We start from the raw sequence: 24,809 nt of genomic DNA, 5'->3' as shown, positions 1-24,809 counted from the left end.
TCGATTCTTGTAAAAAAAACACGAGACGTAAGTATGTTTAATTATCAAAAGAAATCACATATTTTAAGGCAAATCTGAAAATACGATGACATTACTATACATGTTTTAAGGGTATGACACCAGTGCCAAATATTTTATAAATTTGATTTTCTCTATAAATTAGATAATAAATGATTACAAAAGAAAAGAATATTACCGAAGAGAAACGTTAGAGACCCCAAAAGGCCACGTAAGCACAATGGTAATACAAAAGTGCAAATGACATTCATTATTTCTGGTGTGGTAATTGTCCAACCACCATAATATTTCTTGTTTTGACATATTGCATGAACATAATCTACACCAAAACATTGAATACAGTTGAGACAATTCCAGACCGACATTTCTTTCAAGATTCTCATTATTGTCAGGACATTCCCATCATTACAATCTTCTTCTTCGTTGTCTATACGGTGGACAGGAGGAAACAAGACAAGTTTTCAAGATTTTGATTTGCGTGATACATTTCTGATGAGTTTTCCCATCTGCTATTAATATGTAAGAGCCAGTTATTTTGTTTATTGATTTTACAGTTATGCCATCTTTTGATTGATATATAAATTTCTTTGATGCATGTAGATGCATGATTATATTTATGATTACTGGGCTGTTTCTTGGTTGGGGTCTGAAATTTTGGGCCTGAGCTGAGATGACAACCCAGGAACCAGATAGCTCCTCCTGTAATTCAGGTAATGTGTACATGGATCTTTCGATTTCACTTTTTCTCGTTAATTTTTCTTCTTTAAAAGTTTAATATTTAAAAAATGATGTTGAACAAATTTCGGTTTTTATTTTTTAAAAGATATAGTTGTTAGTTGTTAGGCCATAAGTTATATGTTTTAAACAATTTTGTTATAGAAGATGATGTGGAATTTAAGCTATAGAGAAAATTGGCTTAGGGCACTATGCCCCCTTTATTTACAGGATAAAAGAAGCATAAATTTGAATTGAGATCCTTATGATAGAACAAAACGAGGAAATCCATGATTCAATAAAAAATTAATTAACATAATTAATGAGCGAAGAAGAGCCAACAGAATGGAGTTGTTGACAAAGCAATATAACAGAAACTACATGAATAAAACTAGTTTTTAAATCACCAGGACTAGGACTCTTGATGTGTTGTTGTCTATGAAGTACAATATTGATCAAATTAACATATTTTCAGGCCAACTATCTTTTATTGATGTATACAGTATTCCAATTTATTACATGATGTTATACATTACATTGAATCATCTAATATATTAATTCCTAATGTTACCTTGCTTTCGGCCAATGGAAAATGAAAATTGTTATTATAATGATTGAAAAGTTAATAGATATTATTAAATTACGACATTTAGCTTTTTATTTGTTGTTTCAGGTCCTTGTCTTTATGATTTATTACGGTTAGAAACAAATCTTCCACCAAAATCGTGTTGCAGGCAAAGTACAGAAGAAATAGATCTTCAACCAAAACAGAGTTGCAGGCTAAGTACAGAAGAGACACCTTCCAGTATGTTTAGTCTATGTTTAATGTCTCTTACATTTTTGTCTTATAAATTTTGTGGCACTTTATTCTATTAGTTTACATTCACTAATTTAGCACTAACAAGAGATGTTAGTTCTCATAATACAAATGTTTTTTCACAAAGTTTTGGCTTTGAATGTGGATCATAGTTTTGGTGCAAAATTGATTTTACAACACCGTTTAGTGTCATCATCATATATGTTCAAAGCTTTCTCATTTTCATTCAACAAGAGCCAGTTTCAAACCTCAACATGATTCCAAAGAGACGACATTTCTACTAGCTCTTTAAGTTGTTAACATGATATGATCCTGTCATTAGTTATACATTGAAATCTAACTTATTCAAGTAATACAAGACAATAATGGATCTCTTTGTTCTATTAAAGTGATTTATCTACAAATGAAAAATATATGTAGAAGTACCCATTAAAAGACTTGTAAATGTAATTTAACTCGTATATGGAATTCAAAATTTTTGCTTCTCCCTTACCCCTACCGCTTTTTTGTTGTAAATTAAAATCTTCTTACCTGTAGAATTTTTTATCAGTTTTCGGACAAAAACTAGTGTCCAACTTTAGTATCATGTTTCTCTGAATCATTATATGCTAGTCTACTCTTTATCATGTGTAGTTGGTGAGTCGAAATTGATCCCGTGGATAAAGAAGAAGCTCGCATGTATACGCTTTACATATCTAATTATTACACTCTTTTTTTGTATAAAACTCATTAATTAGAACATTAGACCATGTCCTTGTTACTAATTTCTGAAGATGCTCTCATGTATTTTCTAAAACTATATAATCTTCATTCATCAGGTCCTCATACTAGACTCGACAAATTATTGTCTCAACCTGGCAATTCGTTATGTGCAGACTGTGGATCGATAGAGCCAAGATGGGTGTAAGTATTACTAATAAGTATATCCTTGATTGACATAGAAAATAATTTTAGACGCTATGGAGGAGTCTAGATTTTTTTTAGAATGATAAATAACTGTTTAGCATATATCCTTAAAAACTGGGTTAATTGTAGTTTGGATGATTAATATCTATGACGATTTTTCTACGTTGGTGTTGGTCAATATCTTGCACTAAAGATGATAATAGTCTTTAATATATAATGTTAGTATTTATTTGGTATGTGCTAGAATCTAGATGTTTCAACCTCAATTTAAATACTGATTCAGTAGTGAAGTTATTCATCTTAATTTGATTATTGATCCAGTCGCAAAATCATGATACTAGTTTACTTACATTTGATTAGACATAATGATAGATGAATGATAACTATGTCACCCTAACTTGAATAGTGATCTAAAGTAGCTGTCTCTTGATGAATATTCTTTAAATAATCATGTTCCTTGACTATTCTTCAAACTGTTGGTTAATTCTACCATTAAATAACCTTTTCATTCATTTTCATTATTCTTTTCTATATCAAAATAAATCACATTTCAATAAGGTCAAAGAAAATTTTTAACTAAGATTTATTGCAATTCTCTCTCTACCTTGCAATTAAAAAAACAATTAATTGGTAATAGCAATGCATCCATTATTATTCAAACTATCAATATGGAGGTGCATAGAGTTTTTTTATATGGTATATTTTTGGATCTGAAGGGTAGTCCCAAAGGCTAATAATGAGGGTATCTCTTTAACCCTTGGAACTTGACTGAACAACCAAATTCATTTAGAAATTTAAGAGTGTTCCTATTTATTCTCTATGATATATACAAGGGAACTTGTATCATTGCTGTAAATTTTAAGCTCGTAATGACCATCTCAATTTTTGATCTACAGTTCTTTGAATATCGGGTCATTTATGTGTATCAAGTGTTCTGGAGTTCACAGGAGCCTCGGAGTTCATATCTCAAAGGTATATTACCCATTCCCATTTCTGGCCAGCTTGTCATTTGTCATCATTTATTCAACTTAAAGCATGTTTGCATCCGCTTAATGCCCGGGCTTTAATCCATTTTCGACTTTAAGCTAAAAAAATTCTGTATTTGTAATAAGTCAAAAGTTGGCTTAAAGTTAGAAATAAGTCAAAAATTGACTTACCGCCAGAAGTTAGTTTGAGGTACTTTTTTCAGTGAGTTGGTATTTTTTTAACTTTTTTTAAAACAATGTTACCTATAAGTCGTAACCTACCCATAAATCAATTTTATTTTTATTATTACATTTTTAATAACTCATAAGTCTTTAAAAAGTCAAAATTACCCAACCAGACATTTTAAACTCCCAGCTTATCACATTAAGTCATGTTAAGTCATAAGTCACAATTTTAAACTCAGCCAAATGGACTCTTAATGATGTAGTTGTACTTGTGGTTAATTATTTTTTTTGCATGCATGTGTAGATGCATTAACAGTTACGGATTTTGTAAACTAGTGTTACAACTAGGGAAACAAGATAATAATTGTTGCTTGTATATAACAGGTGTTTTCGATAAAGCTAGATGAGTGGACAAATGAACAAGTTGATGCTTTTGAAGAGCTGGGTGGTAATACGGCTGTAAACTCAAAGTATGAAGCTTATATTCCTGAAAATGTGAGCAAGCCAAAACCAGATGCTTCCATAGAGGAACGCACTGATTTTATAAGGTAATGTCGTAATGATGGCCATAATCAAACTTGTGTTGTTGTTACATAGCAAACTTATATGACTTGATTCTTTACTCAGGCGAAAATATGAGATGCAACAATTTATGATACCCGATACATCAATATGTTGTCCTTTTCCATGCAAACCATCATCTAAAAGTGCTGAGAAACATAGTCATCATAAGGGCTATAGTATTGGACAAGCATTTCGTTATAGTTGGAGGAAATCTGATAAGTCGAGCAAGAAGAGCACTTCAATGGTAATAGTTCTTCTTGGATGAAAAGAAATGTTTACTTATTCTACGTAACACCTCTAAAAAATTAATGTGCTACATGTATGCCTTTTCTCTAGATGGACCTTGGCTACTCCCCAAAGGAACCCAACTTTTTTCACTATTTTACCAACAGAAATTAACATAAACACTTTTAAGCTTTAACCGAACACCGAAAGTTTTGATAAATAATATAGTAAAGAAACACTAAAAAAAGTCAATAGTTGTCACTTGTATTAGCTCTTCCATTTTTTAAGCATGCTACGGTTTCACCTCCATAAAATGGCCTAAAATGTGTTACTATTATAGGCAGGCATGGTCGAATTCATAGGTCTAATAAAGGTCAATGTGGTCAGAGGCACTAACCTAGCGGTTCGGGATATGGTGACTAGTGATCCTTATGTCATCCTCTCGTTGGGGAACCAAGTAATTCTTTGTTCTCCTATTTATACATTTCCATATAATGAAGGCTCTGATATATACAAGATATTTTACATAACAAATCGTGTCTATCTTGCAGATAGTGAGGACACGAGTAATAAAAAATAATCTGAACCCGGTATGGAATGAAAAGCTCATGTTGTCAATTCCAGAAAGCGTTCCTCCTCTAAAGCTGGTATTTTTCCATATTTTTTCACAAACACCATTTAATCTTTCGTCTTACTTTAATTAGTAGTAGGTCCATAAAATAGCGCTAGAGTATTTGTAAAATACCTTGAATTGACATTGTACGCTCTTGTATGATCACACTTGTGCATTCATAGTTAAATTAGGACAACATGAATGACTATTTGGAATTTGAAATTGTATTCTTTCAAGCCTTTCTAGTCCTAAATTGCTCTGAGAGCACTTAATTTTTGTATCTAGACTATTAGGACAGTTTGTTTAGCAATATTACTAGGAGATTCATAAATTTGTCGAAATTATGATGCAGCTGGTATATGACAAAGATACATTCACAAATGATGATTTTATGGGAGAAGCCGAGATTGATATTCAACCACTAGTCACTGCTGCAAAAGCAACCGAGCTTGTTAAAATGGAGGACTCGATGCAACTGGGGAAATGGGTGTCAAGCGCAGACAACACTTTAGTGACTGATGGCATCATCAGCCTCATAGATGGGAAGGTTAAACAGGACATTGTTTTGAAGCTTCAAAATGTCGAGAGAGGAGTGCTCCAAGTCGAGTTGGAATGCGTTCCCCTCACTCAATAGATGACCAAGGAACCACAAAAATAGCTCATCACGCCTACGAAGCAGAAGCTTTGCGAAGGAATTGTGTAATTGTATTGGTAAAGCAACAATATCCTTCATGTTTTTTGACTGTTGTGCTTCAATCAGGACATTTTGATGATCTGTAAGATAATATGTTTTGCTCGTTTCTTTTAAGTTCTTTCGATTCATTTTAATGATCCGGAATATTGAAGCCATGCAAACTCGAACTTTGGGGTTTCAATCGAGTTCGAGCTTTATAGAAATCCAAAGAATTTTAAGAATCTAAAATGTAAAGAAAATCACAAATATATAGAAAAAAATAAAATACCTCATAAAAACATAAATAAAAATCTTATAAATTGGAACTTGTAGATTGAGTTGTAATCTGAATTAATCAATCATACTTTAGTTGGTTCAAAATTTTATTAGTCACATATACACATGTCTATCAATCTAAATAAAATACTTTTGTAAAATTAAATATAATAAAAATGTTAAAATTTTAAATCTGTTTTATTGTAATTAAAAAATATTATATTTAAATAGTTTAGATTACAAGTGTTCATGTTCTTACAAAATTATGAACTCATCACTCAATATTCTCCAACTAATTATTATATTGGAAATACACCTATCTACAATATACTATAATAAGCAAATTATATCTTTATATAAAATAAGCCTAAGGAGTATAATTTAGTTGCATGGTCTTATTACTACCAAAAGTTTATCATCCATTGGATCATATAGAGGACAAATAAGCACCGTTAATGTAACATCCCGAATTTTGAGAATAAGATTGAGGACTTTTGGATTTTATGCTTCGTGATTATTTGCTTTAGAGAATAAAGACTTAGTATTTATTAAGAATAATTTGATGAGTTTATTAGTTATTGGTTTGGATTTATAGAGTTGCGTCTCCAAGTTTATGACTTTTGATTATTGGGTTGACCGCTGCTTTGACTTATATATTATTTGTGGATTTTGATTTAAGTAATGATATTAGAAAATACTATATACGAATTTCAGCATAAACAAATAGGCAAACAAGATATATTCACATCAAATACACATGACAAGAAACAAGAAATCAATATCTCAAATCAACATATACTTGCAAAGATCGAAGAGAAAAGAAAACATACCCGTCCACGTAAATTACTGTACGACTTATTCGGATTCTAGAGGGATTCTTATATAGCACATAAAACTTAATCGTAAATAGGAAGTTCCAAACTTGGGTCACAATTTTCTCCACCTCATAAACCAATTTCCAAATATAAGGTCTTCTCAAGAAGATTTCAATTATCGAAAATATTTCTACGCTTCTTTCCATTAATAAAGAATTATCTCTATTTTATTATTCAAAGTAACTAACACAAAATAAATTCTAGAAGCTTCCAATTAATGCTAATATCTAAATATATAAATACAAACATTCTAAATCTAATATCCAACACATAATAACAATACTAATTAAATAAAATGTTTAAATAAATAAATAAAATCACGGGATTTTACAGTTAATTAGAAGAAAATTTATATTCAATCCTATAAGTCAACAGATATCTACTTGCATATTTATGATTTTTCTTCTTAATACAAAACAAATTATGTCTTTTATATATTTTTATGATTCTTTTTTTAATCCAAAATTAATATTACCTGCAATTTTAATTGTAGAAGCACATAAATTCTATCGTTATAAAACTATTTTCATCTAATATATTTTCTTAAATAACACACTGAACAAGTATTACAAAAAAAAAAAAGATTTCAAAACATATTCATATTTGATAGGGAAAAAGTATTACTTGATTAGCACATACGAGAAAAGGCCTAGCTTGGCTAAGCAATAGAAAATACAAAGATATTGGCCTAAAAAAAACTCCATAAAAGAAAAATGTGTTCATAAGTATGATTATAGACAAAAGTTCAAGCCTATCTAGTGACGGACCCAAAAACTTTTTACCGTGGGTTCCTAATATAAATATAAAATTAAAAATATTTAGAATATTAATAAAAATGTGTAAAATTCACACATAGAGAAAATATTTTACATTTTAAAGTTGTTTCCCAATGTGCTTTTAGTGTTTTGGGTTTCAAAATTTGGGTTGTATTGAATAAAATTAGACTTCGTAGTCAATTTTAGTGGGTTCCTTACCAAAATTTAGTTGGTTCCAAGTTCAAAAACTATGCTATATTAATACTTGAGTCCAGGACTAAATGGGTGCCTAGGCACCCTCTTGCATCAACATAGGTCCTCCCATGAGCCTATCAAGTGTAGCACCGGATGTGGGAAACAAACACAAACATCTTTTTCTATTACCTGTATGTTGTAAACCTGAGAAGGATTTTTATAAGAAAATTGCGAAGTTAAAGAGATAATGGGGTAATGAAACAAAAAAAAATACAACCTTGTCACTTCATCTTAATTATAGCATAGGTTTGAAATATCTTGATAACAATATTTTGAATAAAAACATTTAAGATATAATCAAAAAGATTGAAGAGAACCCCTCGTACCAGAATAACTATATCAAAGTTTGATAATAAGAATAACATATTTTTGTCGACTAGAGTGACGGAATTTGGTGCGACGGTGCAATTTGGGGTGAGCAAAATCGAACCGGAACTGGAAAATCAAACAGAACCATGCAAATTCGGTTCGGTCGTGATTTTCATGAAATTCGGTCTATTCGGTCCGGACCGAATAGACCCGAAATAAAATTCGATTCGGTCCAGTCCTTAAAAAAATATTTCAGTCCGGACCAAATAGATCGAATAGTCCAAACAATATAATATATATATATATATATATATATATATTTTTTATATACTATAATAATAATATATAATTTGTAAATTTAATTAAATCTATCTTTTATGAAGTGTTGGTGACTAATAAATATTTATTTTTTAAAATAATTCATAAAAATTAGCTTTATTTATAATATGATTTGTTTTTTACTTTTTTAATTTCGGTTCTTTTGGGCCGGACCGAACCAAACCGTGGTTCGGTCCGGAGAAAAATGGAATTTCGGTTCTCGGTCTATTCGGTTCGGTCCCGGACCGAACCGACCGAATGCTCACGCGGGACCGAACCGACCGAATGCTCACCCCTAGGTGCAACGTGCAATAGGGATCCTTACACACTCTATACACCATAGTCCCTGCATTAGCATCATAACAAAGTTGTCCAATAAAAAAATCAAACAGATATTAAAAATGCTTCAACACAATTCAACTAACGATTTTTTCAAATGTATGTGTGCTTATAAGCACTCAATAACAATCATTTTTTAATTAGGTGACAGATTTTTATTAGCTCCAACTAATTAATGATGATATGTTAAGACCACAAAGTCTAGTGATGACTTCACATGAGAAAACATAAGCTAACCTATGCGCTTGGTCATATTTTGCAATCTCCCAAAAACCGCACTCAATAGAATGTAACATAAAATATTTAACATCACATTATTATTAGTAGCAGTATTATAGTAAAGAAAATAAATGTTTTGATTCCTTAAAATCATTAAAGGCTTCGGTAGTGTGGTAACAAGAAACCTGGAAAGTTTCGGCAGCAAAACAAGTGGAGGAGATTTTCCTAATTCTCAAATAAAACGTAGGAATCATGTGCTTGTGCCGCTAAAAGTATATGGGAAAATCAACTAAAAAAATATGAGTTAATATTATTGCCTAATTAACCTACAGATACATGCATGAAATATTTAAGCAGAACCATGAAAAATAATAACAAGTAATATATATTTTCCAAAATAATGTAAACTGAATCAACCAATCCAATAATACATCATAAACAATGATGAAAAGAAAAATAAATAGAAAAAATATAACATAACAAGGGCAATAGTATTTAACAAACAATGAAAGAAATGATAAAATTTCGCTATCATTTCAATAAAATTAGTCACTAGAACTATTTTTTTTGAATTCATTAAATGTTAACATTGTTCAATTTCATAATACTAGTGAAAATTTCATTACCGTTGAATAAAATTTAATAATCACGAGAATTTTTTTTGAATTGATTAATGTTTGAACAACTATCCCGCATTTGAAAATAATATTACTAAGATCTGGTCCATGATTTATCAATCCATCCCTTGGATGTATTACCAAGTTCGAACAATGTTTGATCTTGATGTGAACCCAAAAATCAATATATTGGTCTGTGGAACACATGTTAAAGAGTAGAAATGTTATCAAATCTTAATAATGTTTGATCTTCTATATGTGAAGGCAAAAAGATTATACATATGCATTAGAAGGTCTGCGAGTTTATCAGTATGTAGTTCACAATGCTCATGAAGCTAGATTAATGTTTAATGATGTAAGTATAAGAGACTTAAAGGAATTTGCGCGAATGCTCCCAAGTTTTTTGAATTCTTTAATGTTGGAACAACTATCTCGCAATCGAAAATAATATTATACTCAGATCCGGTCTATGGTCTGTCAATCCATCCCTTAGATGTTGATGTTTAATGAAATTTTTAGAATTCATTACTGTTAATTTGAACAAATATCCCGCATTTGAAAATAACATTACTCAGATCTAGTCCATGGTCTGTCATTCCATCCCTTGAATGTATTACCAAGTTCGAACGAATTCTCCCATTTCAAGTCAATCATTTCAGCAGTAATCTTATCAATCACACCAGTTGAACGAGGCTCAAGTGGGTCCTCAATCCTGAACATGTAACCGTACCCGTTCCACCCGTCTGGAAACTGTGTCATCCTTCTTCATACATTTAAGCCGAGGCCTCGACAAATTATCTGCACATCAGGCCTTTCACAATAACATTTTTCGACCCCGCCATTTTCCACAATAGACTCACCGGCGAGGTCCGTGTTAAATAAAATTTGTTGCAAATGTAAAACTATAGGACTATGTTGCAATCATCTCTGCATCTTTACATGGCTATGAGATCTTGGCAGAAACTCTTCACATGACAACAGTGACAAAATCTATACTTATAAGGTAAGAAAATCTTGTCCAGAACTATTCACTTTCTCAAAATTTTGTATATGTAGCATCGGGTAATGTTGTGTGACATATATACAAAAATGTTATCTGGTATTCGAGTTTGACTGCTACTAGACTTTAAAACAAACTGATCCAAGAGAATTATTTGCTGTTGTTCGAAGAGAATGGTCTCATCGCCGTGCAAAATCTGATGAGTTGCAAAGCGATATCATTAGTCAAGGTGAAGGGCGCTCGTTCGTGATTCGCTGACAATGTATTCAAATACATGATTTATGAAAAACTAGGATACATACATGTATAAAGTTATAAAAGTTGTGTCACAAATAAGACTCGAAAACAACAGAATGTTGATGCGTCGAAATCACTACTACATGTATCAATTGACAAAAGATCTAGCCACTATTAACGGAAGTAGAAAAGCCAAATGAAGAACAATGTCGACCAATACAAAATTTGAACTACATTTGTGATGACCACATATGATGAAATGATGAAGAGTCATGATATGGCCTAGATTCATGATGACATTTAGGGTGTCCAGATTTATATAATTAATATATCATATCCCTCCGTCTCATTTTATTTGAACTTGTTTGACTAACGCGAATTTTAAGAAATTATTGCTCATAAAGAGAGTTAGTGGATATTAAATTAGTGTAGTTTATGAATGCTTAGTTATAATAATCTTAAAAAGATGTTACAAATAAAAAGTTCATTTTTTGCAATATAAAAAAGGAAAGTGGTATAAATAAAATGGGATGGAGCGATTAATTGATCGAGGATCTGAGAAATTTTGATTTAAGGTCACCAGAAGAGAGACGGAGTCTTGAACGACTGTCCAATCTAGGGGTGAGCATTCGTCGGTTCGGTCCAAAATTGGACCGAAATTCTGTAATGGACCGAACCGAAATATTTCGGTTCGTTCCGGTTCAAAAGAACCGAAATTATTTAAAAAATATAAATTATATTATAAATAAAACTAATAATCATCATTTTATTTTAAAATTTTAATATTAAGTAATTACCATCGATTCATCAAAAATATATATAATTAAACTTACAAATTAGATATTATAATTATAACATATAAAATATATATAATATAAATATAAATTAAAATTATATATTTCTTGGACTATTCGGTCCGGACCAAAATATTTTTTCACGAACCGGACCGTTTCGAACTTTATTTCGATCTATTCGATCCAGACCGAATGGACCGAATTTTCAAAAAATTAGGACCGAACATAACCGATTTTATACGATTCGATTTTTCGGTTCTGGTTCGGTTTGCTATGAAGTATAATCAATGCATCAATGTCGGAGCACCATCATAAAGAGACAACACTTTTCCAATACATTTCCCTAAAACATGTCATTATGTCATTTCCAAGAAAAACACTTTTTAAAACTCCACACTAATCTTCTCCTCTTCCCCCTCCAAAAAAATCCAAGCCCCTAGTCCCAAAATGGTGTACCACAACTTCAAACCAGGCTCAAGAGTAGAAGTAAGAAGTGACGATGAAGGTTTCAAAGGTGCATGCTACCTGGCGACAGTTCTCGAAAACCTCGAAAACAACAAGTATCTAGTAGCGTATGATGATCTGATGGAGAGTGAAGACAAGGACTCAAATCGGCTAACTGAGACCGTGCATGCACAAGATTTAAGGCCTCTGCCTCCTGTTGACAGAGATGAGATGATCAAGATTCATGATGTGGTTGATGCTTATCATCAAGATGGGTGGTGGACTGGTCAAGTTATTGAGATTCTTGAAGAGGGTAAGTTGGTGGTTTATTTTCAGAACCCCCCTGATGAGTTGATTGTGCATAGGAATCATCTTAGGCTTCATTTGGACTGGGTTGATGGCAGATGGGAAAAGCCCAATAAACAGGTTTGTGTAAATTTTTTCTTGAAATTACTTACATTTGGTACATTTATTGGGGGCCCTCGTGCGCCCGATTTACCTGGTGTTGGGTCTAGTAGGATGGTCCGTGGGATTTACTATTAATGGTTCCCAAAAAAAATAGTACTTTACTTCCTCGTCACTTGCTTTCCTGTATTAGTGTTTTTGTGTAAGTGTTGATTCATGCATGTGGGAGATATGTGGGCTCACTTTTGTATGCTTTTGTTTTATGTACAATTGAAGGCCCAAAATCATAAGATGATTAGCAGAGGAACAGAAGTAGAAGTAACTTTCGAAGGGGAAAACTATAATGTATGGCACCTTGGAAGTGTGTTGCAAGTAGAAGGAAATGATAGATTTTTAGTGAAGTATAGGTGCTTAGGACTGGAGAATAAAGCTGAATTTCGAACTGAGGTTATTGATTCAAGGTGCATCCGGCCTGCACCTCCACGTGTGGAGGAACGAGATTTTGATGTGCTTCACAAAGTGGAAGCGTGCTACTTTTCTTGTTGGTGGACCGGAGTGATTCGGAGAATTGTTGAAGATAGAAAGTATGTTGTCCTCGTCTCACATTCTAGAATTGAAATCGAATGCGATCACTTCAACTTGAGGCCTCGGTTGGATTGGATTGATGGCAAATGGACTACAACAATTCTGGTACTGTCCATCTTCCCATCATAATAAATCATTTACAAATGAATTTATGAATACTCTGATTTCAAATATCAACGACTCAACATTATATTATAAATTTTGCAGAATACGAAATTGCTTGCTATCAATAATGAGCGATTCACAAGTAACATAAGAAAGAGTACTCCAAAAAAACTACATTCTGGGAAGTATCATGGAACTACAAGTATGCATGATTTAGTAGATACTCTTAATTGAATCTTTAAATAATATCCTGTCCTAACTAAAGATGTGGAAAATGCTACAGGGAAGAAGAACGATGCTGCAGTTCGTGTTGATAAAGATATTACGTCTGTCAAAGAAGAACTGGGCGCATCATCAGTGATCCCTGTCACGAAAAATCCAAAGAAACAAATGAGGGATCTATTGGTTTGTTTTATTTGAGGACTTAATTTTTGGTTTGATGTTAGAAAGAATACAATTTCAAGCTAATTTATCTGCTATGCTTTTAGTATTCTGAATGCATTATCCATTGCAGCACTAATCTTTCATTATCCTACTAGTGTTGTTAAGTAGATGGCCTTTGGTACAACATTCATATGTAAGAGTTAAGCAGCCTTATTATAAACTCCATCTCAAACCGGTAACATCTACAAGTTAAGAAAATGAATAAAATGCTCTTAGATTTTCTTGTGGTGCAGACCTTCCTGTCTTGCTGAGCGTCAGACGACCCCCCCCCCCCCCCCCCCCCCACACACACACACACACACACATGAATTTTATCTTCTATGAGTCCACAGACCACCTAATTGACACCAACGGTAGTGTTGTATGAGATGCCTCTTACTATTATAGATATATTCACTTTTTAAAGGTTGGTGAAATATGAGTTAAGGATCATCTGTATGAGCACAATCTTCTTTGTTACTGTTGCTGATGAAACTATGCATAATGTCTAGAACACTGAAGGATTGCATGGAGGCAAGAGATCCCTGAACAAGAAAAGAGGTAGACTGGGAAAATTGTCGCTTGAAGAACAGACAGGTAAAGACGGCGATCAATTTAAGTACACAATGCAGATATTTTTTAAAGTAAACTTATAAGCTCATTACTAAAAGTTTTTCGACTGAAATTGTTGTGATTGACGTTTATATTGACGACTGAAGCTGAATCAGATGCAGGCAAGGACAACGTAATGCTTAAGACAATTGATAAGAAAGCCAATGAAGATCAGTTTCTGCTCTCTCGTAAGGAGTTTAAGAAGTTAATTGTAGCTGAAAGGAGAGTTCTGAACCACTTTCATAGGCGTAATGAGTTCTTAAGCAGAATAACGAACATCTCTCAAGTCGAGGACCAGACAAACGAAACAGGAATATATGCAAAAATTGAGAATCTTCCTAATGAATCTCTTTCAGATATATATAAAGAAATTAAAGCAAACAAGAATTCAACCAAGAACAGGGCAGACAGAATAGTTAAGAAGCAGCGGACAAGGTTTCGGCAACAAGGTATGGGCTGGAAGTTAATGATACATACAGCTATACCAGAGAATTTATGGCTTGATACTTATATCATTGTGTCTATTAATCAAGGTGTGACAACAAGCATACATGTGACCGAGGATCAGGCGAATGAAACAGTTGCTAAGCAAATAGATAATCATAACGCCGAAGATGAGTTACTGACTGATGGTCCTTTATGTGATTTAAGTAATGGTCAACCTCTACTAAGTGGTAAGCAATCTTCAATTACTACTATTGATTTAAGAAGCAAAGATCTCGATTTTTGCTTTTGGATTTGTGTTATTTAGCTGTGAAAACACTTGCTGTTTATATCTGTAGGAGCTTTACTTGTTGGAGATAAATTTGCTGCTGCAACTGATGGAGAAAAACAGAGTCAAAAAAGTTCTGCAGTGGCTACAAAGGACATGGCGCACTTTTTGGCTCTACAAAATAATATTGCAAGTAAGTTGATAATAAAATATCAAATTTGAACACTAATAATTAAAGTACATTTCAAGTTTAATGTTTATAAATTTTTGAGTTTCAATTTTCTGCTTACAATAATAAAGGTGGTGAACTTGGAACACCTTCTGCGATTATAAGCTGCAATAGCTTGAAAAATGAGAAGGTCCCATTCGTTAAGTGCTCGCCAATTTGGAAATCATTCGAGTCTATGGAAATATATAGAAAGACAAAACAGAAGCCACACTTTTCTCTGTTGTCAAAATATAGAGAAGAGACTCGTGAGGGATTGGCGATAGGCCATATGGTTATATTTTCGAACGTGGTGGAGAAAACTTTAAAGTTGCAGTTCTCTGATCCAGTTAGCGTCATTAGAAGCTATCTGCAAACTGTAGCTGACTTAGAGAAACATGGGTTTGAAGTTGAGCCCATTCGAGCACGCTTAACGCTGTTGTTGTCTAAGAAAGCAGAAGAACGAAAGCTTGAATCAGAGTACAAACAGATTGAAGAGAAGATAACAAACAACATGCTTGAGAAAAATGAACTAGACGAAGAGATCATCCAAATCAACCAGAAAATTAAAGAGTTATCAGAAAGCCTAAACGAGGCTCAATATAGGAAGGTGATAAAAGAGGATGAGATTTCAACACTGCATTCAAAACACGAAGCTATTTTGGCAAATGTTTGCAGCATCAAACGTGAGTTCGAAAGCATCGCTGCTGGTTCATTGTGAAGGGTGATGTTCCGTAAAGACATTTCGTTTTAAAATTGTAAAAATTATGCGGATTAATGGAGCCTAGAGCTGAAGCTAGAAGTTTGGTTATTGTGTAGTTATGGACTCAAGTGGAAATACCACGGTTGAGCTCTAGTTTTTCTGCTTGGTATGTATGACCAAAGTGCAAATGGTCACTGGGGAACTTAGCTTCCAGTGCATATTAGCTCGATTTACATGATGTGAAGTAACCGGGTACTTTTAACTTTTGGAAAATGCTAATTTGGCCAGAAATTGTTTTCAAATTATTTTTTTTTTTGCCACAAAATAAAAACACTTTCATTAATCCGAACAATTAAATATGAAATGAAAGGTATTCCAAACAATTAGTTGCTACTATATTTTATACAATAAGACCTGTACATAAACCAATAACATTATAAAGTTGTTATTTGAGAAAAAAAAATTAGGATACCATTACTAATAAATTGGCACTACAATAAAATGAAAATTATAACCTAGAAAGATTAATACAAATGTTAAAGAATCAAAGAAGTGGATGTGGCAGGAACTGCAAAATTTTTAAGAGATTTTCTGCAAAGTATCAAATTATTAAAGAGATAGAGATATGTTTGGGATCAAAAAATTTATTTATATATAAATAGTGATTATTGTTGGGACAGGGGCATTTTAGTATGTATATCTAATCTTATTATTGTTAGTAAAGAATATTGAAATAATTTAAATGACTTCATTTATAAAAATTTATTTACATAAATATTCTAATAACTATTTATTTTATATAAGTATTTTGATTAGGAAGTGTTTTTCATGAAATTTTAATTTCATTAGCAAAAATTCTGAAAATAAATATAAAATATCGAAAACATGTTCAAACAAACCATGACCAATTACAAAAAAAAATTACTGCTTATTCCATTTTCTCAATTTCTTTTATATAGTACTCCATCCGTCTCAAAATATAAGTCTCTCTTGACCTTTGACTATTCAAATTGATTATATTTTCACTGAAATTTGTAGATATTATATAATTGAAAAAATTAAAAAGATATTATTAAAACATAAATCAAATCTATTTTAATATGTAACTTTTTATTTTGTAAAACAACAAATAAATATTTTCTAATAATTTTGACTCTTGAAAAAGCAAAAGTTTATAAATTGAGAATGAGGGAGTAACAAATTACAACGGACGGATCCATTTTTTCTGTTTCGTTCGGGATTTAAAAAAAAAATTATTAACCCCGCTCTCTTGAAGGGAGGATAGGGTGTGACTGTGACATAGCCGGAAGTTAGACGAAGATGGCTGTCACGCTTGCTGGGTATGCGTGTCTCTCCTCATTATCACCTCCTCCTGCTCCCAGCAGTTGTCCTTGTCCTCCTCGCCGGAGTTATTATTGTAAATGTAACCACAATTCCCACCAAACCCTTACTCATATCACATCTTCCGGCGTTATCGCTTGTCTTCGTGCCACCAGGTACCCCTTACCTCTTCCCTTTAATAATACTCCCTCCGTCCTCCTCATTTGTTTACGTTGAGGAACGGGGTTCGGCACGCATTTTAATACTCTTATAAAACGTAGTTTGATAAATCATTTTTAACTTTTTTTTTTCTAAATAAAAATTTAATATTTATATTTTTATACAGAAAAGAAAAAATTCAATAATAAATTATACAACTATGTTTTAAATGCCCATTAAAATGCGTGTCGAGCAGTATAAAGAAATAAGAGGGAGTACAAATTATAATTATTATGATGTTGATAATAATTTATTGTTATTATGTTGTTGTGGTATTGTTTAGTGCTGAGCTTGCTGTTGATGCTGCGTGTGCTGCACTCGACGCTGGCATTTCAGTTGTATGTATTGTTTACCTGAGTTTCCACTTTTGTACTTGAGTTATGCATGTACTGATCGATTCGCTTGTGATTATGGTAGCTGGAGATTGTTGTACCAACGCCGGGTTTTCTTGAGGTTTGTTATGAATTATGTCTTTGCTTGCGGTTTCCATTCACCTCTTTGCATTGTAAAGTATTCGTATACAGGTTTTGGAGCACTTGGTGCAGCAATATCCGACAAAGACTATCGGGGTACACGTCTTTCTCTCTCTTCACTTTAGATCAATTTGTGTTTTTTTTGTTGGGTATATACCCAGTAGGAATTGGATTCTGATTTGAGTTAGAAATCAGAATTGGATTAGGATTCTGATTAGGTATTTTAGAATCGGTTCTGATTTAACTAAGGCTGAGATGGCTATATATATACATAGACATATTGTGTTTGATAGGTGTGCTCAAGATGTAGACTTAGGTATCGCTAGTGAGCGGATGCTTGAGTATTGTTAGGCTTAAGTATCCAAGTTTTATTGATTGTATTATTGATAACGGTTTTGATTAATAATAGAAGTTGGGACGTGGGCTTTCGGCGTCATATATTTTTGTTTGTGTGCTTTGCATAAGAAGTTCAATCCCGTATTTTTATCCCCAACATATTTTAGTCACTAAACAACATTTTATACAACGATTTCGTATAATTCTTAAATTTAAAATGACCATGAGTCCTTGTTCAGTTAATTGCAAAACGCATATCTTTGGTTCAGATCAACTGCAATTTGTTACCTAAATTTTAGATAATGGCACAATGCATTTCTTAACATGTTTTGGCATCAGAAAACCCTTTTGAACCGTTTTTGTCAAGTTTGATTGATCACCGTGTAAATTAGAAAGGTAAAACAAACTTGAAAATTAACTAAAATGACATGTTAGAGTTTCTTAATTTTATTTTACCCTTTTACTTTTACATGGCACTAGGTCAAAATAGACATAAATAGGTCGAAGGTAGAACATGTAGAGTCTAAGTAATAAGGTGCAGTTGGTTCGAGCCAAAAGGATGTGTTTTGCAATTAACTCGTCCTTATTCTTAAAAAAGTTATGTCAAGTACCTAGGGAAATGTGTTATATATCTACAATTACTCCCTCCGTCCCTCTCGATTGTTTACATTGGGGGACGGGGGCTTGACACGCACTTTAAGCCTCTCATAAAATATAGTTTGATAAATTATTTTAAATTTTTTATTTCAGAATAAAAGTTTAATGTTTAAATTTTATTCAGAAAAAGAAAATTTTTAAAAAAAGTTGTGAACCTATACTTTATATGCACCTTGAAATGCGTGTCAAGCAGTTGAAAAAAAGTATAAAGAAATGAGAGGGAAAAAGAGAGTTTATATCTTAGAATGTTGCAAACATGAACTTGACCACTAATGGAACACAATATGAGGCAATTGATGTTGATTTGCATTCCTTTTGTCGATTTAGTGAAGGAAGCGGAATACAAGACTATGTGTATTAAGTCTCTTAAATTTGTTCGTTCAGTCTTTATATTGACATCCATAATAACTTGTTTACTACCTGTTTTTGGATAGTTGAATGTTCATCTATTAAGTCAAGTAGTGATTACTATGAAAAGTTCAAGTGTTTAACATATCATAATTTATGACACCATAGTATGCTGTAGGCTGGGACAGTCTTAAGTTTAAAAGATGCAAAAGGTGCCATACATGCTGGTGCAAAATTTCTCATGAGTCCTGCAACTGTAAAGGTAACTTCTAACTGAATATTGTTACTGTTTTCATGACAAAAATGACAAAAATTGATCGCTACAACCAGTCATAATTTAAGATTGGCTACATTATGTCACAGAATGTGGCTGTCCCAGTTGTGTGTGCGTGTATTTCAAAATTTTGTGGTGCTTACTGTGGTTAGGCATCTGCAGGAGATTTTGGATTATGTCCATGAAGGTGAAGCTCTATACATTCCTGGAGTAATGACGCCAACGGAAGTAAGTATCTAGCTACCATGGTGCCCTCTCCTTTGGATTTTTTAATAGATTGACTGGACAATGTTCTTTTTTATTTTCTTATTTAAATCATCTTTCATGAGTCCGAAAGATTAGATTTGCTTTGTATGTTTTGGCCACTAGTAAATTTTTGAACTTGTTGTCCTTTTCCTCAGATTCAACTTACATCTCTTCAACATTGCAGATATATTATGCTCATAATTTTGGTGCTAAAATTGTTAAGGTGAGACGAAACTTCTTTTTAGCGTTTTAGAGATATTTTCCTTCATAATTTATGTTTAATTACATAATCATTCTAATGAATTTATCCCTTTCTCACTCTTCTTGATTAATTTTGTTTGATGTCACCCAGTCATCTTTAGAAGTAGAACACCAGTTATCAACACTTTGCAGCATGATAGGTTTCCTTGTAAAAAAGAAGCTTGTGGTTATAGAAAAATTGTAGCAAATAATATTAAGATCTTTGCCCACCGAGTACAAGTCAATTTGTAATCAAGCAATCAATTGGTTCAAAAGTTTAATGAAGGGAAGTCCACAAACAAACGTTGGATGTGTTACTATATGTTTAATTACTATTTAACCCTGTAACTTCATTTAAGGAGTGTTAAATGCTTGCATAACATGTTTATTAAGTGGAACAGCGAAGACATCAAATGGTGACCAAAAATAATATAGAATTTTATGTTTCTATATAGATATTTTTTGGTAGGAGAATCCATCCTATGAATATATTTATTTATATTTTTCTGTTGCATCCTGAACGAAATTCAGCATCATTAGGTACACACTCAGCTAGCTGTATAAAATGTCCAATTGAAATCCGTTACTAAATAAAATTTACCCCATGGAGATTTGTATACAATATTAAGCTTTTAACATCAGATGTAACTTTTGGCTGCTATGTTCTTTTAAGGTGTTACTGAAACAGGCAGCCAATCGGTCCATTAGTTTATGCTTCCTTTTACTAAATTATGTAAGCCTTTATGCGTTTGCAAGTCCTTTGAATTGTAAAAACGAGGTGCCAATAAAAAATATATATTTTTTTAAAATTTGAAAATATTCTGTACCGCTGAGGGGGAACACAAACCACAAAGCAAGAAAGATATTCTACTTTTCTATGTTAGGTTTTTACTATAATTCCGAGTCAGGATTTGTTGTTGGATCTTTTTGACAATTATTGTGATTTATAGAAGTATTATCAATTTACAAGTTCTGACCTGTGTAATTAATTTAGGAATACTGTAAAGGATGTTTGGCTGTCTTGTTTTTCATGATATATTATATATCATCTCCAGACTATAAATCTGAATACATTGTAATTTCATGACTTACAATTTGATACAGTTGCAAATTTGAAAAAGAAAAATTTGGTGTGCTCTCATGCACCATGTCTGTGCCTCAATATATTAACTAGAAATGGTAAATTCTGAAAGAAAACGTGAATATATGTATATTTTTAATATATATAACTATAATAAACTCATTTACAGATTGTACTATCGCATACCAGTTATATAGGACAATTAAAAGGGGATACTTCTATAGATGATTATATAATATATCATATAGAAGTAGATCTGATCTATTTTACTCGGACTCTTCATTGTGCCTCGAAGTACCCATGTCGGACACTTGACACTTGGACTCGGACACTTATTTTAGGCCAAAAACATATACATTTTTCAAAATCTTACCGAGTCCAATACATGGACACGTATCCATGTCGGACACTTCTAGCCAAGTCTGAGGAACATTGGATCTGATTTCATATCAGGACAACACAATAGTTCAGAGTTCAGACATAAATTAATAAAAAGGTAAAGTAACTCCATCAAAAGGTAGAGCAGCAGTATGGTACTAATTACAGGGAACAACATGCATAAAATAATAACAGCAGGCAGTTCAGAAAGCAAGCAGAAACAAGAGAAAATTGAAATAGCAAGAGCTGATTATAATTTACCAATTTGTATAAGACTAGTTATCAGTAGGAAATCTGTTGTTAAATCTATGTTAGATTGTAAACTTTTGAGTATTCATGTTTTAATTACAGTATGTTCTGTGTTTCTTTTGGTTTGTTGATTCATTGAGTGGTATGCAACTCGTTGCTGCTAGATACTATTTCCTCACCGCTGCTGCATTCTTTAACTAAAATAATGCCCTGTGCCTTGTGCTATAATGTAATCCAACATATTTTTATAAAATTTGTTACAATAATATGCTATTAATCGCAATACCTATTTCGTATGCTATTACACTTGCTATCCAAAAGTAATGTAAAGCAGAAATTTCCGATGCTGCACTTATCGCTCTTTTGTTTCTTTTGGTAAGATAGGTTTATCCTGTTTCAGCATTAGGTGGGATTTGCTATATCAAGGCACTACAAAAGCCTTTCTCCCATATTCCAATGGTTGCATCTCAAGGAATAGCAATAGGTTAGTTTCCTGAACTTTAAATTAACTGGTTTGCATCTTGTAATGTACATGTCTGCACTCTTTAGTTTAATTATGTTTAGAAGAGTTTTGCTAAATAATGATTTCCTAATGTCTGCATATTGATTTAGAAAAATAAATAAATAAATAAATAAATAATGTCTGCATATTGGATATGAGATTATGCTTTGACTAGTTTAAGAGATGTCAGAATTCCTCCTTAGTTATGTACTACCTATATTTGGATTTCCTCCTTAGTTTTGCACTTTCTACAGTTCTTCCTTTCTCCATGACAATATGTTTGGTCCTCTTGTTTGGTCTAAGTCGCTAATTGGTATGTGTACTTGTTTTCTTGGGAACAAATATATCATTATAGCTTTTTTGAATATATCTTTGTCTATGTGCAGCCTAAATACTTCTAAGCAGCTGACTTAAATAATGGCTTAAATGTCAGACTGAATATTGGATTTTCAAGTTAAATGGATCAAAGTTAGTGTAATATTACCTCAGTTATAGTCTATGAATCATAGAAAACAAATTTGGATGATTATTTTACTGGAAATAAATTCCTCTACTCATTAGGTCCTGCAAAAAATGTAGAACAGAAGATATTTACCTCCTTCATGGTGTCTACATGCCTCTCTCTGCACTTCTAATCCACCCTATTTGGCCACTAAGTCATTGACCATATCAATTTATGCATATTCTATGGGGGCGCCTTCAGGGATTTAAAGAATGTCTTGTTATACAGTTTGTAATTCTGTATGCTGTTATTGCTACCTTGATCAGGGTTTTTATTGATGTGGATTTTATGGACTTGAGACAGTAGCCTACATACTTCCGTTGTCATAACAATGAAAACTGCATTTACTGATAAAAGATATCCTTACTTCTTTCTCTTTATTCTTCAACGCTTGTAATTAAACTGTCTGTATCATTATATACAGATCATCACGTACCTCATACATATCTTCAGATTTAATTGTTTATATATCGGTGCAGATCATATTGAAACATACATCACCCAGGGTGCATCATCAGTTGTTCTGTCAGATGCTATATTTGACAAGGAGGCAATGCTTCAACAGAACTTTTCTACAATTCGTCAACTAGCTCGCCTTGCTGTGTTGCGCAGCAGTAATGCCATGGAAAGGTAAGAAATTTTGCAAAGGGTTGATAGTCAATAGCAATTAGGTTTTTTGTTAGACAGCTCATTATTTTTCTATTGATTCAGCATGTTACGATATGGCATTCTTCTCTCTCTTAAATATAAACCACGGATAGCAGCACATCAAATATGAGAGTCGAATTTTTACGTGCAACTTCTTTGTTAGATCAAATGACAAACATACCTGTGCAGGGTGAGGAAGTTCAGATAGACCCTCCTCACACCATAAGGTGTTGGAAGTCTTAAATATCTGCCGTGCCAACAAATTCTGGTTGAAGAGATGTCTCCAGTTCGAACCCACGAAAAATTGGAACATGTTGATTCCCGCTTGTTCGTGACTTCCCGTCCTTCGCCAGGACCTGTCTCTCGGTGTGGTGCTACAAAAAGGTTGAATATTGCCCCAAATATGTGCTCCTACTGATTTACTCTTCAATCTGAACAAAAACATGTAGTGCTAAAGTCCTAATGGCTAAAAATACAGGGAGAGTTGGTAACTTACAACCTTCTATGACAAATATATAAGAAAATGCTTTATTTCTGAATGAGCTTATCATGCATACAGCTCTCGCTCATCAGGGTAAATACATGTATGTTAATAACTAGTAAAAACCCTAGATAGTTGCTCCTTTTGAACCTGCCTCAAGTCATCACGACTGATCACTCAATCTTGGGGTAACTTGGGGTAAATGTATTTATAGGTACAATAAAGCTAATTATAGCTATCAAATCGCTTTATATTAGCCTGAAAATCTGACTATGTTATCCCTTGATATCATTCTATCATATCACCTGTTACCAACCTCTAATTAGGCTTATAAAGTTGGTTGTAACATATCTGATATCAAAGGTTTTAGCTATCAAATTTATAACTGATGTACACTATGCACTAGTGCTAAAGATATTAACATCCCCTCGAATTCATGCAAGTAAAATCAAGTAGCATCAGTTTGTCACTAAGAAACTTGTGTCTTTGTTTGGTGCGTAAAAGAGTCTATAATATCATCAGCAGTTCGAAGCTTAGTGTTAACACAAGGAAGTTTGATAACACAAGTAAATACATCTCTAGTATAATGATAATTAAATTCGATGTATTTTGTGTGTTCATGATATAGTGGATTTGTAGTGATTTGATTGACAATTTTATTATCAGCATGGAATAGAGTATGATTAATTTGAGAAATTCATAGTTCTATATTTAGCCTTTGGGAAAGATGCAGGAACATGATATTGTTTTTTTACTCTTCCAAGAGATGAAGGCATCTTCAAAAAGTGTACGCCATCAGGTTGTAGATTTTATAGTATCAGACATCCAGCACAATCAGCATTAATACGATTCAATTAAATATCAGATTGCTATATGATTCAATCAAATATCGAATATTACGTTTTATTGCATTAAGATGAATCTGCAAATGACAACGTGTGAGAGATTAGACGACATACGAGAAACTGGCCTTATATAAGTAAGGA

General features: G+C 32.7%; 3 protein-coding genes across 5 annotated transcripts; all 3 read left to right on the top strand.

Annotated features, from left to right (window-relative positions):
* Positions 1-276: 276 nt before the first annotated feature.
* LOC108198932 (probable ADP-ribosylation factor GTPase-activating protein AGD11) lies at positions 277-5,812 on the top strand. The gene is made up of 10 exons (XM_017366709.2): positions 277-537; positions 619-728; positions 1,406-1,537; positions 2,368-2,452; positions 3,352-3,427; positions 3,991-4,154; positions 4,234-4,414; positions 4,736-4,852; positions 4,947-5,042; positions 5,361-5,812. The coding sequence occupies exons 2-10, from the start codon at positions 689-691 to the stop codon at positions 5,640-5,642; spliced, it is 1,173 nt and encodes a 390-aa protein (XP_017222198.1). The 5' UTR covers positions 277-537; positions 619-688; the 3' UTR covers positions 5,643-5,812.
* Positions 5,813-12,007: 6,195 nt separating this feature from the next.
* LOC108214691 (DUF724 domain-containing protein 6) lies at positions 12,008-16,117 on the top strand. The gene is made up of 9 exons (XM_017386844.2): positions 12,008-12,545; positions 12,801-13,214; positions 13,317-13,416; positions 13,498-13,619; positions 14,150-14,234; positions 14,366-14,698; positions 14,783-14,923; positions 15,032-15,154; positions 15,262-16,117. Exons 1-9 carry the CDS (start codon positions 12,123-12,125, stop codon positions 15,885-15,887), a joined length of 2,367 nt encoding a protein of 788 aa, XP_017242333.1. The 5' UTR covers positions 12,008-12,122; the 3' UTR covers positions 15,888-16,117.
* A 948-nt stretch (positions 16,118-17,065) lies between these two features.
* LOC108211072 (uncharacterized) lies at positions 17,066-23,905 on the top strand. 3 transcript variants are annotated; one of them, XM_017382583.2, is made up of 10 exons: positions 17,066-17,365; positions 17,692-17,746; positions 17,826-17,861; positions 17,933-17,977; positions 19,401-19,484; positions 19,659-19,724; positions 19,927-19,965; positions 22,075-22,174; positions 23,174-23,324; positions 23,532-23,905. In XM_017382583.2, exons 1-10 carry the CDS (start codon positions 17,190-17,192, stop codon positions 23,548-23,550), a joined length of 771 nt encoding a protein of 256 aa, XP_017238072.1. In that variant the 5' UTR covers positions 17,066-17,189; the 3' UTR covers positions 23,551-23,905. The 3 variants fall into 3 exon arrangements, with proteins under 3 accessions (XP_017238072.1, XP_063934900.1, XP_017238055.1); XM_064078830.1 differs by having other exon boundaries at positions 17,942-17,977; positions 23,406-23,544; XM_017382566.2 differs by having other exon boundaries at positions 23,406-23,544.
* The last annotated feature ends 904 nt before the right edge of the window (positions 23,906-24,809 follow it).

This window comes from Daucus carota, chromosome 1 (assembly GCF_001625215.2).
Source record: "Daucus carota subsp. sativus chromosome 1, DH1 v3.0, whole genome shotgun sequence".
NCBI lineage: Eukaryota > Viridiplantae > Streptophyta > Magnoliopsida > Apiales > Apiaceae > Daucus > Daucus carota.
The sequence above is the reverse complement of the archived record's forward strand: the minus strand, read 5'-3'. Positions and strand labels throughout refer to the sequence as shown.

Bases quoted from the DNA above. Each gene is read 5' to 3' on its own strand.
- LOC108198932 (XM_017366709.2), top strand. From the start codon at position 689: ATGACAACCCAGGAACCAGATAGCTCCTCCTGTAATTCAG. The intron at 4,853-4,946 runs GTAATTCTTTGT...TCTATCTTGCAG, and splicing joins TCCTCTCGTTGGGGAACCAA to ATAGTGAGGACACGAGTAAT. The intron at 5,043-5,360 runs GTATTTTTCCAT...ATTATGATGCAG, and splicing joins GCGTTCCTCCTCTAAAGCTG to CTGGTATATGACAAAGATAC.
- LOC108211072 (XM_017382566.2), top strand. From the start codon at position 17,190: ATGGCTGTCACGCTTGCTGGGTATGCGTGTCTCTCCTCATTATCACCT. The intron at 17,747-17,825 runs GTATGTATTGTT...TGATTATGGTAG, and splicing joins TCGACGCTGGCATTTCAGTT to CTGGAGATTGTTGTACCAAC. The intron at 22,175-23,173 runs GTTAGTTTCCTG...ATATCGGTGCAG, and splicing joins ATCTCAAGGAATAGCAATAG to ATCATATTGAAACATACATC.
- LOC108214691 (XM_017386844.2), top strand. From the start codon at position 12,123: ATGGTGTACCACAACTTCAAACCAGGCTCAAGAGTAGAAGTAAGAAGT. The intron at 13,620-14,149 runs GTTTGTTTTATT...CATAATGTCTAG, and splicing joins AACAAATGAGGGATCTATTG to AACACTGAAGGATTGCATGG. The intron at 14,235-14,365 runs GTAAAGACGGCG...AAGCTGAATCAG, and splicing joins GTCGCTTGAAGAACAGACAG to ATGCAGGCAAGGACAACGTA.